Consider the following 12,590-nt stretch of genomic DNA (forward strand, 5'->3'; position numbering starts at 1 on the left):
ACTGAACAGCTGATTTCATGCTTGTTTACTTTTTGATAATGTATACTGTTTTTGTTGTCGTTTACTGGTTGTACTGCTAGAGATCTCTGAAACTTGAAACGGAATGATTTACTTTTGATTGTTTTGATTGATTTGACATTTAGATTGCTAATGTTTTTAGCATAAGTCAGTGGAGTTTAACATAGCAGAAATAAGCATTGGACTGTTTGCTACTCGCTCCACCAATGTGCTTGTGTCGCGTTTACAAAGGAAAAATAATATATGCTAAATAGCAAGCTTGTAGCTAGGGCTGTCAATTTAAAGTCGCACTGAAACAGACGTTTGAGATCATGAACGTCCGTAGTTTGACATATTTCCGACGCAAACAAGCTATGAGGGTGGGACGTATGTTTAGAGGAATTTGATTGGAACATTGACAAGTGGACGGGTTTTAAGAACTTTAGACAGATTCGATAGAAGGATAGCGTTGATTGACGGGTGGATGTCGTGAGATTATTGGCCTAAAATCTAAGGCACCTGTTGTCGTCATTGCACGTGACCTACCGTTTTCCAGGAAGTAAGAAATTATATACTTTGATATAAGATTACAACAAAAGTAGAATTTTGTAATTTTTTGGGCATCGTTGAATAGGTGAACACTATGACCAATTATGTGAATGGGATGTGAATTATGTGAATGGGACAGAATGCTTTTTTCATTTCAGTGCGACTTTAAGAAGCACTTTTCAAGAAGCCCCTATGTCTCTCCTCCACTCCCCTGCTGTCCCATAGGCATGCGCTTGTGTGTGTGTGTGTGTGTGTGTGTGTGTGTGTGTGTGTGTGTGTGTGTGTGTGTGTGTGTGTGTGTGTGTGCTTGTGTGTGTGCTTGTGTGGCATCAACAGAACAGGAGCAGAGGAGAGATGGATGTAGGGATGAAACAGTTACCGGTTTCACGGTAAACCACAATGAAAATTCCTGACGTTTAGTATTACCGTTTCAAAATAAATGATCATTAAAACCGTGTTCGATTACCATGCTTTGAGTAACCACGGTAAACGGGCTACTATAAACAAACAGTCCGACGTCATTCCCAGTTTCGACTTCAGAGGAAATGATACGCTTACGCACCCACATCCAAAAATGCCAAATACCTCACTGCAGCTCTTCCATATTACATAGCAAAGGACATGATGCCCTTTCAACCGTTGAGAGGCCTGGCTTTCCCTTTGTTATTAGTGTTTTTTTTAAATAAAAGTTGTTGAAATGATTCCAGACTGTCTATCAGTACTTATTGAGCATTTTCAGCATATTTAAAAAATAAAATAAAATAAAAACGTGTTAATACCGATAACCACGGTAATTTTGGTCACTAAAATCGTGGTATGAAATTTTCATACCGTTAAACTCTAGATGGAGTTGAAAGTGCTTCTTAAATTGACAGCCCTAATCCAGCTATTAGCTTGCTATTTAACAAGCTATTTCCTTTGTTAACGCGACACAAGCACGTTGGTGTAGTGAGAGTTGGAGCGACAGCCCTAACCAGAGACCTGCAGGGAGAGATTTGAGGGAGAAAACACATGAAATCCACTTCTGTTCAGTTGCGCTTTCGCAACTCACTCGTCATGAAGTTATACTGACGTTGGTATCGGTGTGGAGTATCGGGACTCCGAATACTGAATTGAGCTCCGAATACCAATGTACCGAACAAATTAGTGTTTCCAAATAAATGTTAAGCTTGTTTGATAGCACTACTACGTACTACCTTATTTCGACTGCTTGTCGCGATTTAGGGCTATGCCATCCAGTCACGAATGACGGTAGCTAGTGCTAGCTAACATAGCTTAAGATGAATGAATCAATCAAAGCTTTATTTGTATAGCGCATTTCATACCCAGAGGCAACACAATGCGCTTTACAGAGAACAAGGGAGGTGGGCATACGACCCACCCCTACATATGCCAGAGGGAAACCAAAAAACAGTAATCACCCGGGGGTCAGATAAGTGAGCTGTAAAAATTATTCCCTGACCCCTCTCAACAAGGCGATCGAGCAAGCTCCTGGAGTATGTTTGTCTACCGGCTAAGAACATTTATAAAGCAATAAATTACAGTAAGAGAGGCTAAACATATCATAGGAGAGACATGGAAAACACTGGTGTATGTCTGTGTGTGCGTGAATGAACAAATTTGTTTTTTTTGTGAACATCTTTTCACCAACTATTAACTTAACAATATAAGCTAGTTGCTTCATGTAGCTAGCTAGAGATATGCCCCCCAAATCAGTTCAGACTGAGCCACCAACAAGCACAGCTCCAGAGTCCGTGCGACATTCAGAAAGTGTTGAAACATTGTAGCAAAGGGCATTCTAGAATGCCAACACAGAACGTTTGCAATGTAGCACTCAGATTTTTATTTTATTTAACCAGATAAAAAGCATTGAGATAAAATCTCTTTTACAATACTGACCTGGCCAAGAAGGCAGCAAAGTTTCACATTGAAAGACACAAGGACATATAAAATACAGAGAACAACACAACTAAATATACAAAAGGCGTAGAGCACGTGGGAACAATAAGAAATTGAGGTATATTACTACATGAGCAGCTGGTGGTATGATGAGTTTGTGGGACTGTAGGTAATAGTAATACTACTATAGTAGTATAGTAGTATGAATAGTAATAGTAATGCATTGGATTGAATGTTCAGATATTTTGAAACGTTAACGGGATTGGTGGTGCATTAATATTAAAAATATTTGTTACGCGGTCACAGGTGTTTGGTTATAGAGTATTTTACAACGGGTGTTGGTTAGGCTATAGAGTATTTTACAACGGCTACCAGCCAATCAGAATCAAGAACCGGAACTACCCGTTGTATAAAAAACATTTAATTTCAGTCTTCTGCATGGCTCTGAGTGTGTCTGAGTCACAGGCAGACAGGCTGTTACTGTGCTTTGTTTGTTTATGATGATGGCCCGTTGTGAAGGATCATGGGTAATGGATATTCTGATTGCCTATTACAGTGGGGAGCTTCTAGCATTTGCTGCAGCATTTCACCATCACGCCATTTCACAGGGAAATCCCGCGTGATTTCAACTGGAAGTTAATTCATTTCAGTGATGAACCATCGCCATCCAACTTTGACCTGAGCACAGCGCGCTCTCCGATGAGCACAGTGGTCCATGTAGCCTACTGTAAACAACAACACCAACAAATACATTTCCATCTCCGTTTGTGTTCCATGGCTGGTGTGCATTTTGTAAAATAATCTCTTTTTGTGACAAATGCAAAAAGATACTTTTATTTTCCCAGTTAGGAAACTATCTTGGACACCAACATAACGTTAACAACGACCCGGACTGCGAGCCATTTTCTAGTGGGCAGTGTTTCCCATTAATTACCTAGACTATGGCGGGCTGCCATAGTCTAATTCGTCCCACCATAGTCTCATAAATCAGTATTATTATCAATAATTATTTAGCCTACCGAAAGTATTTAACTTCTTACAATTAGCTAACATTAGCTAGCTAGATATAACGTTACATAGGCTAAATTATGTTTGGACTAGTGGACAACTACAGTGGATACTGTAACTAAAGTTACCTCAACGATTCCCATTAAAGGACAATGCTCGTTTTTGACAACCTGGACCTTATTTACGACATATTATAAGACGTTTGACTCACCGAGATCACTTTGGTGTAGTTCGGAGGCCTGTAGAAGAAATGTAAAATCCAGCGCGAGCCAGTATATCCATGTAATGGCGGTGATCGGGGCAACGAGAATGCAGCTTCTAAAAATCTATTTTCTGCCGCGAAACGGTTGTTTTCATCAATCTGTCTGGATGAATCGCTAGTTGTGCTTACATAGAGAGCATAGGCCTGTTGTGGTATTTCCCATGCCTCTGTAATATGATCTTTAGAAACGTCGTTAGACACGAAATAGCTTCCTCACTTGCTCCAGCACATATGCGCACAGCGTGCTGGAGCAACGATTGCGCGCTGTGCGCATTAGTGCTGGAGCAAGTGAGGAAGCTATTTCGTTTCGAAAGACGTTTCGAAAGATCATGGCATGTGAAAACCACAACAGTTATGCTCTATGTAAGCACAACTAGCGATTCATCAAGACAGATTGATGAAAACAACCGTTTCGCGGCAGAAAATAGATTTTTAGAAGCTGCATTCTCGTTGCCCCGATCACCGCCATTACATGGATATACTGGCTCGCGCTGGATTTTACATTTCTTCTACAGGCCTCCGAACTACACCAAAGTGATCTCGGTGAGTCAAACGTCTTATAATATGTCGTAAATAAGGTCCAGGTTGTCAAAAACGAGCATTGTCCTTTAATTACCTAAACTTTGGCGGGCTGCCATAGTCTAATTTGTCCCGCCATAGTCTCATAAATCAGTATTATTATACAGAATTATTTAGGCTACTGAAGGTATTTGACTTCTCATAATAATATAAATAAAAGATCTCGAACGCCGTGTTTTGTGCCGCTAGCCGTACGCACGCACTCACTGCAGTGTTTCCCACAGGACTTTGTGACTATGGGGAGTTGACCTCTGACCCATGGGGAGTTGACCTCTGACCCTCTAGGAGGGCCCAGGGGCATGCTGCCCCGGAAGAATTTTTCAAGAAGGTAGAATAACAAAATCAAGATCAGATCAAAATGAAGAAGGTAGAATAACAATTTAATCATCAACACATTTGGTTATGAAAGGGGAAGACATTGGCAAAGAAGTCACACCCACAAAGCATGATAAACGAGACGGGACTTTAATGTTCAGAACCAGACCTTGAGCTGTTTACATGCATATTCACATGAACTACAACCTAAGTTTCACGCTGCATAAAAAAACTAGATGTATAAACACAATGTATTTACAAAGACAAAGATAACACATAAAAATCTACCTTTCTAGTGGATACTGTTACTAAAGTCACCTCAAACGACGAGTCCTCAAAATACTTCTTCACTTCCAGCTTCTGAGAAACTCCAGTGCGAGTGCAGCGAGCGTCAGTGAGTGCGTGCGCACGGCACGCGGGGAGGAGCTGGCTGGCTGACTGAGTGATAGATGCTTGAAGTAGCCTATTGCACAGCACAAAACACAATGAAAATTGACTAACTTTGTCTTTGGGGAAAGACAAACTTAACAACACATCAGCTCTCCTCATAGTACTCCTCTGGAGGATCCCACTCCTCCCTCCCAGGGTTGAGCGCTCACACCTGTCTGTGCCTTAGGAAGGATTATGGGATGGGAGCCAGACAGGCAGAACCCTCAGCCCACAGTCACAGCTTCCAGAACCCCATTACATTCCAGAACCCCATTACATTCCAGAACCCCATGACATCACCCAGAACTAGGGTGCATCGGCCGAACATCGGCATTGCCTTGTTGACTGCCATCCGCCCATCGGCAAATAAAATGACATTCACCGATGGTAGTGGCCGATGTTATGTCGCAACAATTACGGCTTTTTTTGTTGCAAAACGTAGCCTACCAAGCTGCAGATTCGGAGAAGATCCGTGACGTAACATTGCAAACGCACGTGTAGTTTGCTTTCAAATTAAAGTGAAATAAAAATGTCGGCCATGTGGGAATATTTCACCATCTCAGACAAAGATATGCGCTATGCAACTTGTAAAACTTGTTCAAGTGACATTTCAAGAGGAGATACTACAGCCAAGGATTTTAACACATCAAATCTAACTGGCCATTTGAAAAGCAGGCATCATTTCTTTGTTTCCCTGGCACAAAAGGGAATTAAAATAAAATAAACATCGGCCGGATTGTTATTTTAAACATCTGCATCGGCCCAGAATTTTGCAATCGGTGCCTCCCTACCCAGAACACCTCACTGAATATTTCACAAGCTCTGGCTCTGTGTCAGGAACACATTAGCTTGGCTGAGGGCTCTGGAATTGACGGTGGGCTTTTTGTCCGTCTGTGGACTGGTTGATACCGGATATCAGTGGCCTCTGCAATCTTGTCCTTTCTTTGTCCTCTCTCTCACCTAATTCACTAGAGAGACCAGTAACATTCTTGTCTTCCTCCTCTCTTCTCTCCCTCCCCCCCTCCTCTCCTCTCTCCCTCCCCACCCTCCTCTCCTAACAGGCAGTAGAGAGCTGAGAGCATGGCTCACTCTAAAGCTCGAGCCGCGGATGGGAAGGTCACCTACCCCCCAGGGGTGAAGGAAATCTCCGACAAGATCTCCAAAGAGGAGATGGTCCGCAGGCTCAAGGTCAGTCATCTACCGTCTCCTAGAGACCGTGCCAACTCACTAGGGCTGGGTTTAAAAAATCCATTCATTGATTCTGAATCAAATGATTCAGAATTGATTCATGAATCCCAAAATCGATCTTTTATTTAATGAATAAATGAAGGAATGAATAGTTCATTAATTCATTCAATGATTCATTCATTCATGAATTTTTGGAAATCAGTATCGATACCCAGCCCTAGTATTGATGTGTTGCATAACTTGGTAGTCATGTAATTAAGGTTACATCTAAAGAAAAAACAGGTTTTAGTAACACTAACCGAATCGATATTGAATCGAATCTAATCTAATTGAATCATGATAATCGATTCCGAACCTTGTGAATTGGAATCGAATCGATTCTTGAAATTCGACTCGATACCCAGCCCTACAACTAACCCACACCCTCTCATGGCATCCACGATGACGGGGGGATGAGATGTGATGTAACAGCGTCTGTTCCTTTGCAGATGGTGGTGAAGACCTTCATGGACATGGACCAGGACTCTGAAGAGGAAAAGGAGCTGTATCTGAACCTGGCTCTCCATCTGGCCTCAGACTTCTTCCTCAAACACCCGGACAAAGATGTGCGTCTGCTAGTGGCCTGCTGCCTGGCGGACATCTTTAGGATCTACGCCCCCGAGGCGCCATACACCTCCCCAGACAAACTGAAGGTAGGAAGACTTCAGCCGCCTGGATATAACCTTATCTCAACCATAGTATAACCTTAGTTTAACCTCCCCAGACAGACTGAAGGTATGACGACTCCATCTGCCTGGATATAACCTTATCTCAACCATAGTATAACCTTAGTTTAACCTCCCCAGACAAACCGATCTGGATATAACTTTACCACAACCATAATATAACCTTAGGTTAACCTCCCCAGACAAACTGAAGGTAGGAAGACTCCAGCCACTGGATTTACCTCAACCATAGTATAACCTCCCCAGACGAACTGAAGGTAGGACTCCTATCTGGATATAACCGTACCACAACCATAGACGGGACATGTGCAGGAGATGACCATCATTCCCCTTCGTCCCTACCCATCAGGACTCCTGACGTAGCTGTCATGGATTTTAACTGATCTAGTCAACAAGGATTTACCAAGATTCGCTCAAACAGGTTAAGTCTGGTTTATTGAGAAAACATACGAGCGCAAGGACTTCCGGACAACGCACATGAGTGGTATCCCAAAGAAGTGCCGCCCCCTGGTTTTGCGCTGCCTTACATTCAAGCAAAACACAGGTATGGCGCTCCGGGATGTGATTGGCTAACCCATTGTGCGTCATATTAAATGGCAGGCATCATCAACAGTGGTCGAGAATACAGACACGGGACATGAGAAAAGGCGGTAATTTCTTGAAGGGACAAAGGGACAAAGAATTGGTTGGTTATTCTGGAGTAGACAGATTTCTAGGTGTGTTGACCTCCTGGAGGTCATCCTGTCATGAATTAGGTTAGCACAGCTATGTGAAAGGTTGAGGGAGGTGGTGAATTACAAAAGGAGGTGATGAAACTATAATTTCTATGACGTAGCCCATCTGTGCTCAGCGGCGAACAGTGCTGATGCCCGTGTGTGTGTGTGTGTGTGTGTGTGTGTGTGTGTGTGTGTGTGTGTGTGCGTGTGCGTGTGCGTGTGTGTCGGTTCCAGGACATCTTCATGTTCATCACCAGGCAGCTGAAAGGTCTGGAGGACACCAAGAGCGCTCAGTTCAACAGATACTTCTACCTGCTCGAGGTGAGAGGGTGTTTCTGCGTCCGCGTCCTCTGAGAAATCGTGCAGAGGGATTTTCTCTCTGTCATCTTTCTCTTCTTTCTCTCTTCCTCTCGCCTCCCTCTCTCCATCTCAGGAGCTGTGGTGTCTAGACTGTATTATTGACCTGGCTCTCTTGCTCTCCTCTCTAGAACATAGCATGGGTGAAGTCCTACAACATCTGCTTCGAGCTGGAGGACAGCAACGAGATCTTCACCCAGCTCTACAGAACACTCTTCCAGGTCATCAAGTAAGGTCACCAGATACATGTGCCTGTCTGTCTGCATCTGTCTATCTCTCTCTGTCTCTCTCTCTCTCTCTCTCTCTCTCTCTCTGTCTCTGTGGATGTATCTCTTTGTCAAGTACTTTGACGCTTTCTCAACTCCTGCCCCCCCCTGTCTCTCCTACCCTCACAATCCTGCCCCCCCCTGTCTCTCCTACCCTCACAATCCTGCCCCCCCCTGTCTCTCCTACCCTCACAATCCTGCCCCCCCCTGTCTCTCCTACCCTCACAATCCTGCCCCCCCCTGTCTCTCCTACCCTCACAATCCTGCCCCCCCCTGTCTCTCCTACCCTCACAATCCTGCCCCCCCCTGTCTCTCCTACCCTCACAATCCTGCCCCCCCCTGTCTCTCCTACCCTCACAATCCTGCCCCCCCCTGTCTCTCCTACCCTCACAATCCTGCCCCCCCCTGTCTCTCCTACCCTCACAATTCTGCCCCCCCCTGTCTCTCCTGTCTCTCCTGCTGTCTCTCCCCCTGTCTCTCCCCCTGTCTCTCCCCCTGTCTCTCCCCCCGTCTCTCCCCCTGTCTCTCCCCCTGTCTCTCCCCCTGTCTCTCCCCCTGTCTCTCCTGTCTCTCCCCCTGTCTCTCCTGCTGTCTCTCCCCCTGTCTCTCCCCCTGTCTCTCCCCCCGTCTCTCCTACTGTCTCTCCCCCTGTCTCTCCCCCTGTCTCTCCCCCTGTCTCTCCCCCTGTCTCTCCTACTGTCTCTCCTGTCTCTCCTGTCTCTCCCGCTGTCTCTCCCCCTGTCTCTCCTACTGTCTCTCCTGTCTCTCCTGTCTCTCCCGCTGTCTCTCCCCCTGTCTCTCCCCCTGTCTCTCCTACTGTCTCTCCTGCTGTCTCTCCCCCTGTCTCTCCTACTGTCTCTCCTGTCTCTCCCCCTGTCTCTCCCCCTGTCTCTCCCCCTGTCTCTCCTGCTGTCTCTCCCCCTGTCTCTCCTACTGTCTCTCCTACTGTCTCTCCCCCTGTCTCTCCTGCTGTCTCTCCCCCTGTCTCTCCCCCTGTCTCTCCCCCTGTCTCTCCCCCTGTCTCTCCCCCTGTCTCTCCTGCTGTCTCTCCCCCTGTCTCTCCTACTGTCTCTCCCCCTGTCTCTCCCTGTCTCTCCCCTGTCTCTCCCCCTGTCTCTCCCCCTGTCTCTCCCCTGTCTCTCCCCTGTCTCTCCCCCTGTCTCTCCCCCTGTCTCTCCCCTGTCTCTCCCCCTGTCCAATCCTGCCCCCCCCTGTCTCTCCTACCCTCACAATCCTGCCCCCCCCTGTCTCTCCTACCCTCACAATCCTGCCCCCCCCTGTCTCTCCTACCCTCACAATCCTGCCCCCCCCTGTCTCTCCTGTCTCTCCTGCTGTCTCTCCCCCTGTCTCTCCCCCTGTCTCTCCCCCTGTCTCTCCCCCTGTCTCTCCCCCTGTCTCTCCTGTCTCTCCCCCTGTCTCTCCTGTCTCTCCTGCTGTCTCTCCCCCTGTCTCTCCCCCTGTCTCTCCCCCTGTCTCTCCCCCTGTCTCTCCCCCTGTCTCTCCTGTCTCTCCCCCTGTCTCTCCTGTCTCTCCTGCTGTCTCTCCCCCTGTCTCTCCCCCTGTCTCTCCCCCTGTCTCTCCCCCTGTCTCTCCCCCTGTCTCTCCTACTGTCTCTCCCCCTGTCTCTCCTACTGTCTCTCCTGTCTCTCCTGTCTCTCCCGCTGTCTCTCCCCCTGTCTCTCCTACTGTCTCTCCTGTCTCTCCCGCTGTCTCTCCCCCTGTCTCTCCCCCTGTCTCTCCTACTGTCTCTCCTGTCTCTCCTGTCTCTCCCGCTGTCTCTCCCCCTGTCTCTCCCCCTGTCTCTCCTACTGTCTCTCCTGCTGTCTCTCCCCCTGTCTCTCCTACTGTCTCTCCTGTCTCTCCCCCTGTCTCTCCCCCTGTCTCTCCCCCTGTCTCTCCTACTGTCTCTCCTACTGTCTCTCCCCCTGTCTCTCCTGCTGTCTCTCCCCCTGTCTCTCCCCCTGTCTCTCCCCCTGTCTCTCCCCCTGTCTCTCCTGTCTCTCCCCCTGTCTCTCCCCCTGTCTCTCCCCCTGTCTCTCCCCCTGTCTCTCCTGCTGTCTCTCCCCCTGTCTCTCCTGCTGTCTCTCCTACTGTCTCTCCCCCTGTCTCTCCCCTGTCTCTCCCCCTGTCTCTCCCCCTGTCTCTCCCCCTGTCTCTCCCCCTGTCTCTCCTGCTGTCTCTCCCCCTGTCTCTCCCCCTGTCTCTCCCCCTGTCTCTCCCCCTGTCTCTCCCCCTGTCTCTCCCCCTGTCTCTCCTCCTGTCTCTCCCCCTGTCTCTCCTACTGTCTCTCCCCCTGTCTCTCCCCCTGTCTCTCCCCCTGTCTCTCCCCTGTCTCTCCTGCTGTCTCTCCCCCTGTCTCTCCCCCTGTCTCTCCCCCTGTCTCTCCCCTGTCTCTCCTGCTGTCTCTCCCCCTGTCTCTCCCCCTGTCTCTCCTACTGTCTCTCCCCCTGTCTCTCCTACTTTCTCTCCCCCTGTCTCTCCCCCTGTCTCTCCCCCTGTCTCTCCCCCTGTCTCTCCTGCTGTCTCTCCTACTGTCTCTCCCCCTGTCTCTCCCCCTGTCTCTCCCCCTGTCTCTCCTGAGGTCTCTCCTGCTGTCTCTCCCCCTGTCTCTCCCCCTGTCTCTCCCCCTGTCTCTCCCGCTGTCTCTCCCCCTGTCTCTCCCCCTGTCTCTCCCCCTGTCTCTCCCCCTGTCTCTCCTGCTGTCTCTCCCCCTGTCTCTCCCGCTGTCTCTCCTGCTGTCTCTCCCCTGTCTCTCCTGCTGTCTCTCCCCCTGTCTCTCCCCCTGTCTCTCCCCCTGTCTCTCCCGCTGTCTCTCCTGCTGTCTCTCCTGCTGTCTCCCGCTGTCTCTCCTGCTGTCTCTCCCCCTGTCTCTCCCCCTGTCTCTCCCCCTGTCTCTCCCCGCTGTCTCTCCTGCTGTCTCTCCTGCTGTCTCCTACTGTCTCTCCTGCTGTCTCTCCCCCTGTCTCTCCCCCTGTCTCTCCCCCTGTCTCTCTCCCGCTGTCTCTCCCCTGTCTCTCCCCCTGTCTCTCCCCCTGTCTCTCCCCCTGTCTCTCCTGCTGTCTCTCCCCCTGTCTCTCCCGCTGTCTCTCCTGCTGTCTCTCCCCCTGTCTCTCCTGCTGTCTCTCCCCCTGTCTCTCCCCCTGTCTCTCCCCTGTCTCTCCCGCTGTCTCTCCTGCTGTCTCTCCTGCTGTCTCCCGCTGTCTCTCCTGCTGTCTCTCCCCCTGTCTCTCCCCCTGTCTCTCCCCCTGTCTCTCCCGCTGTCTCTCCTGCTGTCTCTCCTGCTGTCTCCTACTGTCTCTCCTGCTGTCTCTCCCCCTGTCTCTCCCCCCTGTCTCTCCCCCTGTCTCTCCCGCTGTCTCTTCCCCTGTCTCTCCCCCTGTCTCTCCCCCTGTCTCTCCTGCTGTCTCTCCCCCTGTCTCTCCCCCTGTCTCCCCCCCCTGTCTCTCCCCCTGTCTCTCCCCCTGTCTCTCCTGCTGTCTCTCCTGCTGTCTCTCCCCCTGTCTCTCCCCCTGTCTCTCCGCTGTCTCTCCTGCTGTCTCTCCTGCTGTCTCCTACTGTCTCTCCTGCTGTCTCTCCCCTGTCTCTCCTGCTGTCTCTCCCCCTGTCTCTCCTGCTGTCTCTCCCGCTGTCTCTCCCCCTGTCTCTCCTGCTGTCTCTCCCCCTGTCTCTCCCCTGTCTCTCCCCCTGTCTCTCCCCCTGTCTCTCCTGCTGTCTCTCCCCCTGTCTCTCCCCCTGTCTCTCCCCCTGTCTCTCCCCCTGTCTCTCCTGCTGTCTCTCCCCCTGTCTCTCCCCCTGTCTCTCCCCTGTCTCTCCCCCTGTCTCCCGCTCTGCTGAACCAACCTTGGGGGGTGAATTCTGCAGCAGAGCGTTTGGCCCTGTGCCAACTGAGCTAAACAAAACCGTGTGGCACCGGGCTGACACTGTGTGTGTGTGTGTGCGTGCGTGCGTGCGTGCGTGTGTGTGGTGTTCCTCATCAACAGAGGCTGATAAGAGGAGAGGAGGGGGGGGTGGTTGAACTCTGTGTGCCCGTCTGTGAACTAGGTCACGCGTGGTCATGACCTTTATGACATCATCCTGACCTTTCCCCTCCGGCTCCTTGTTCCCGTAGTAACGGCCACAACCAGAAGGTGCACATGCACATGGTGGACCTGATGAGCTCCATCGTGTGTGAGGGGGACACGGTCTCCCAGGAGCTCCTGGACACGGTGCTGGTCAACCTGGTGCCCGCTCACAAGGTACACACACACACAATAAACACACACACAATAAACACACACGCAATAAACACACACGCGCGCGC

General features: G+C 49.5%; 1 protein-coding gene across 1 annotated transcript in view; it reads left to right on the forward strand.

Annotated features, from left to right (window-relative positions):
* LOC311308186 (sister chromatid cohesion protein PDS5 homolog B-like) overlaps positions 1-12,590 on the forward strand; it is a 40,895-nt gene that overhangs the window by 5,014 nt on the left and 23,291 nt on the right. The window contains 5 exon segments of the mRNA XM_084437122.1: positions 6,100-6,226; positions 6,715-6,918; positions 7,902-7,988; positions 8,156-8,253; positions 12,399-12,525. Coding sequence (XP_084293248.1) covers positions 6,119-6,226; positions 6,715-6,918; positions 7,902-7,988; positions 8,156-8,253; positions 12,399-12,525 — 624 coding nt within the window. The 5' untranslated portion in view covers positions 6,100-6,118.

Source organism: Borostomias antarcticus, assembly GCF_949987555.1.
Source record: "Borostomias antarcticus genome assembly, chromosome: 1".
In the NCBI taxonomy this organism is placed as follows: domain Eukaryota; kingdom Metazoa; phylum Chordata; class Actinopteri; order Stomiiformes; family Stomiidae; genus Borostomias; species Borostomias antarcticus.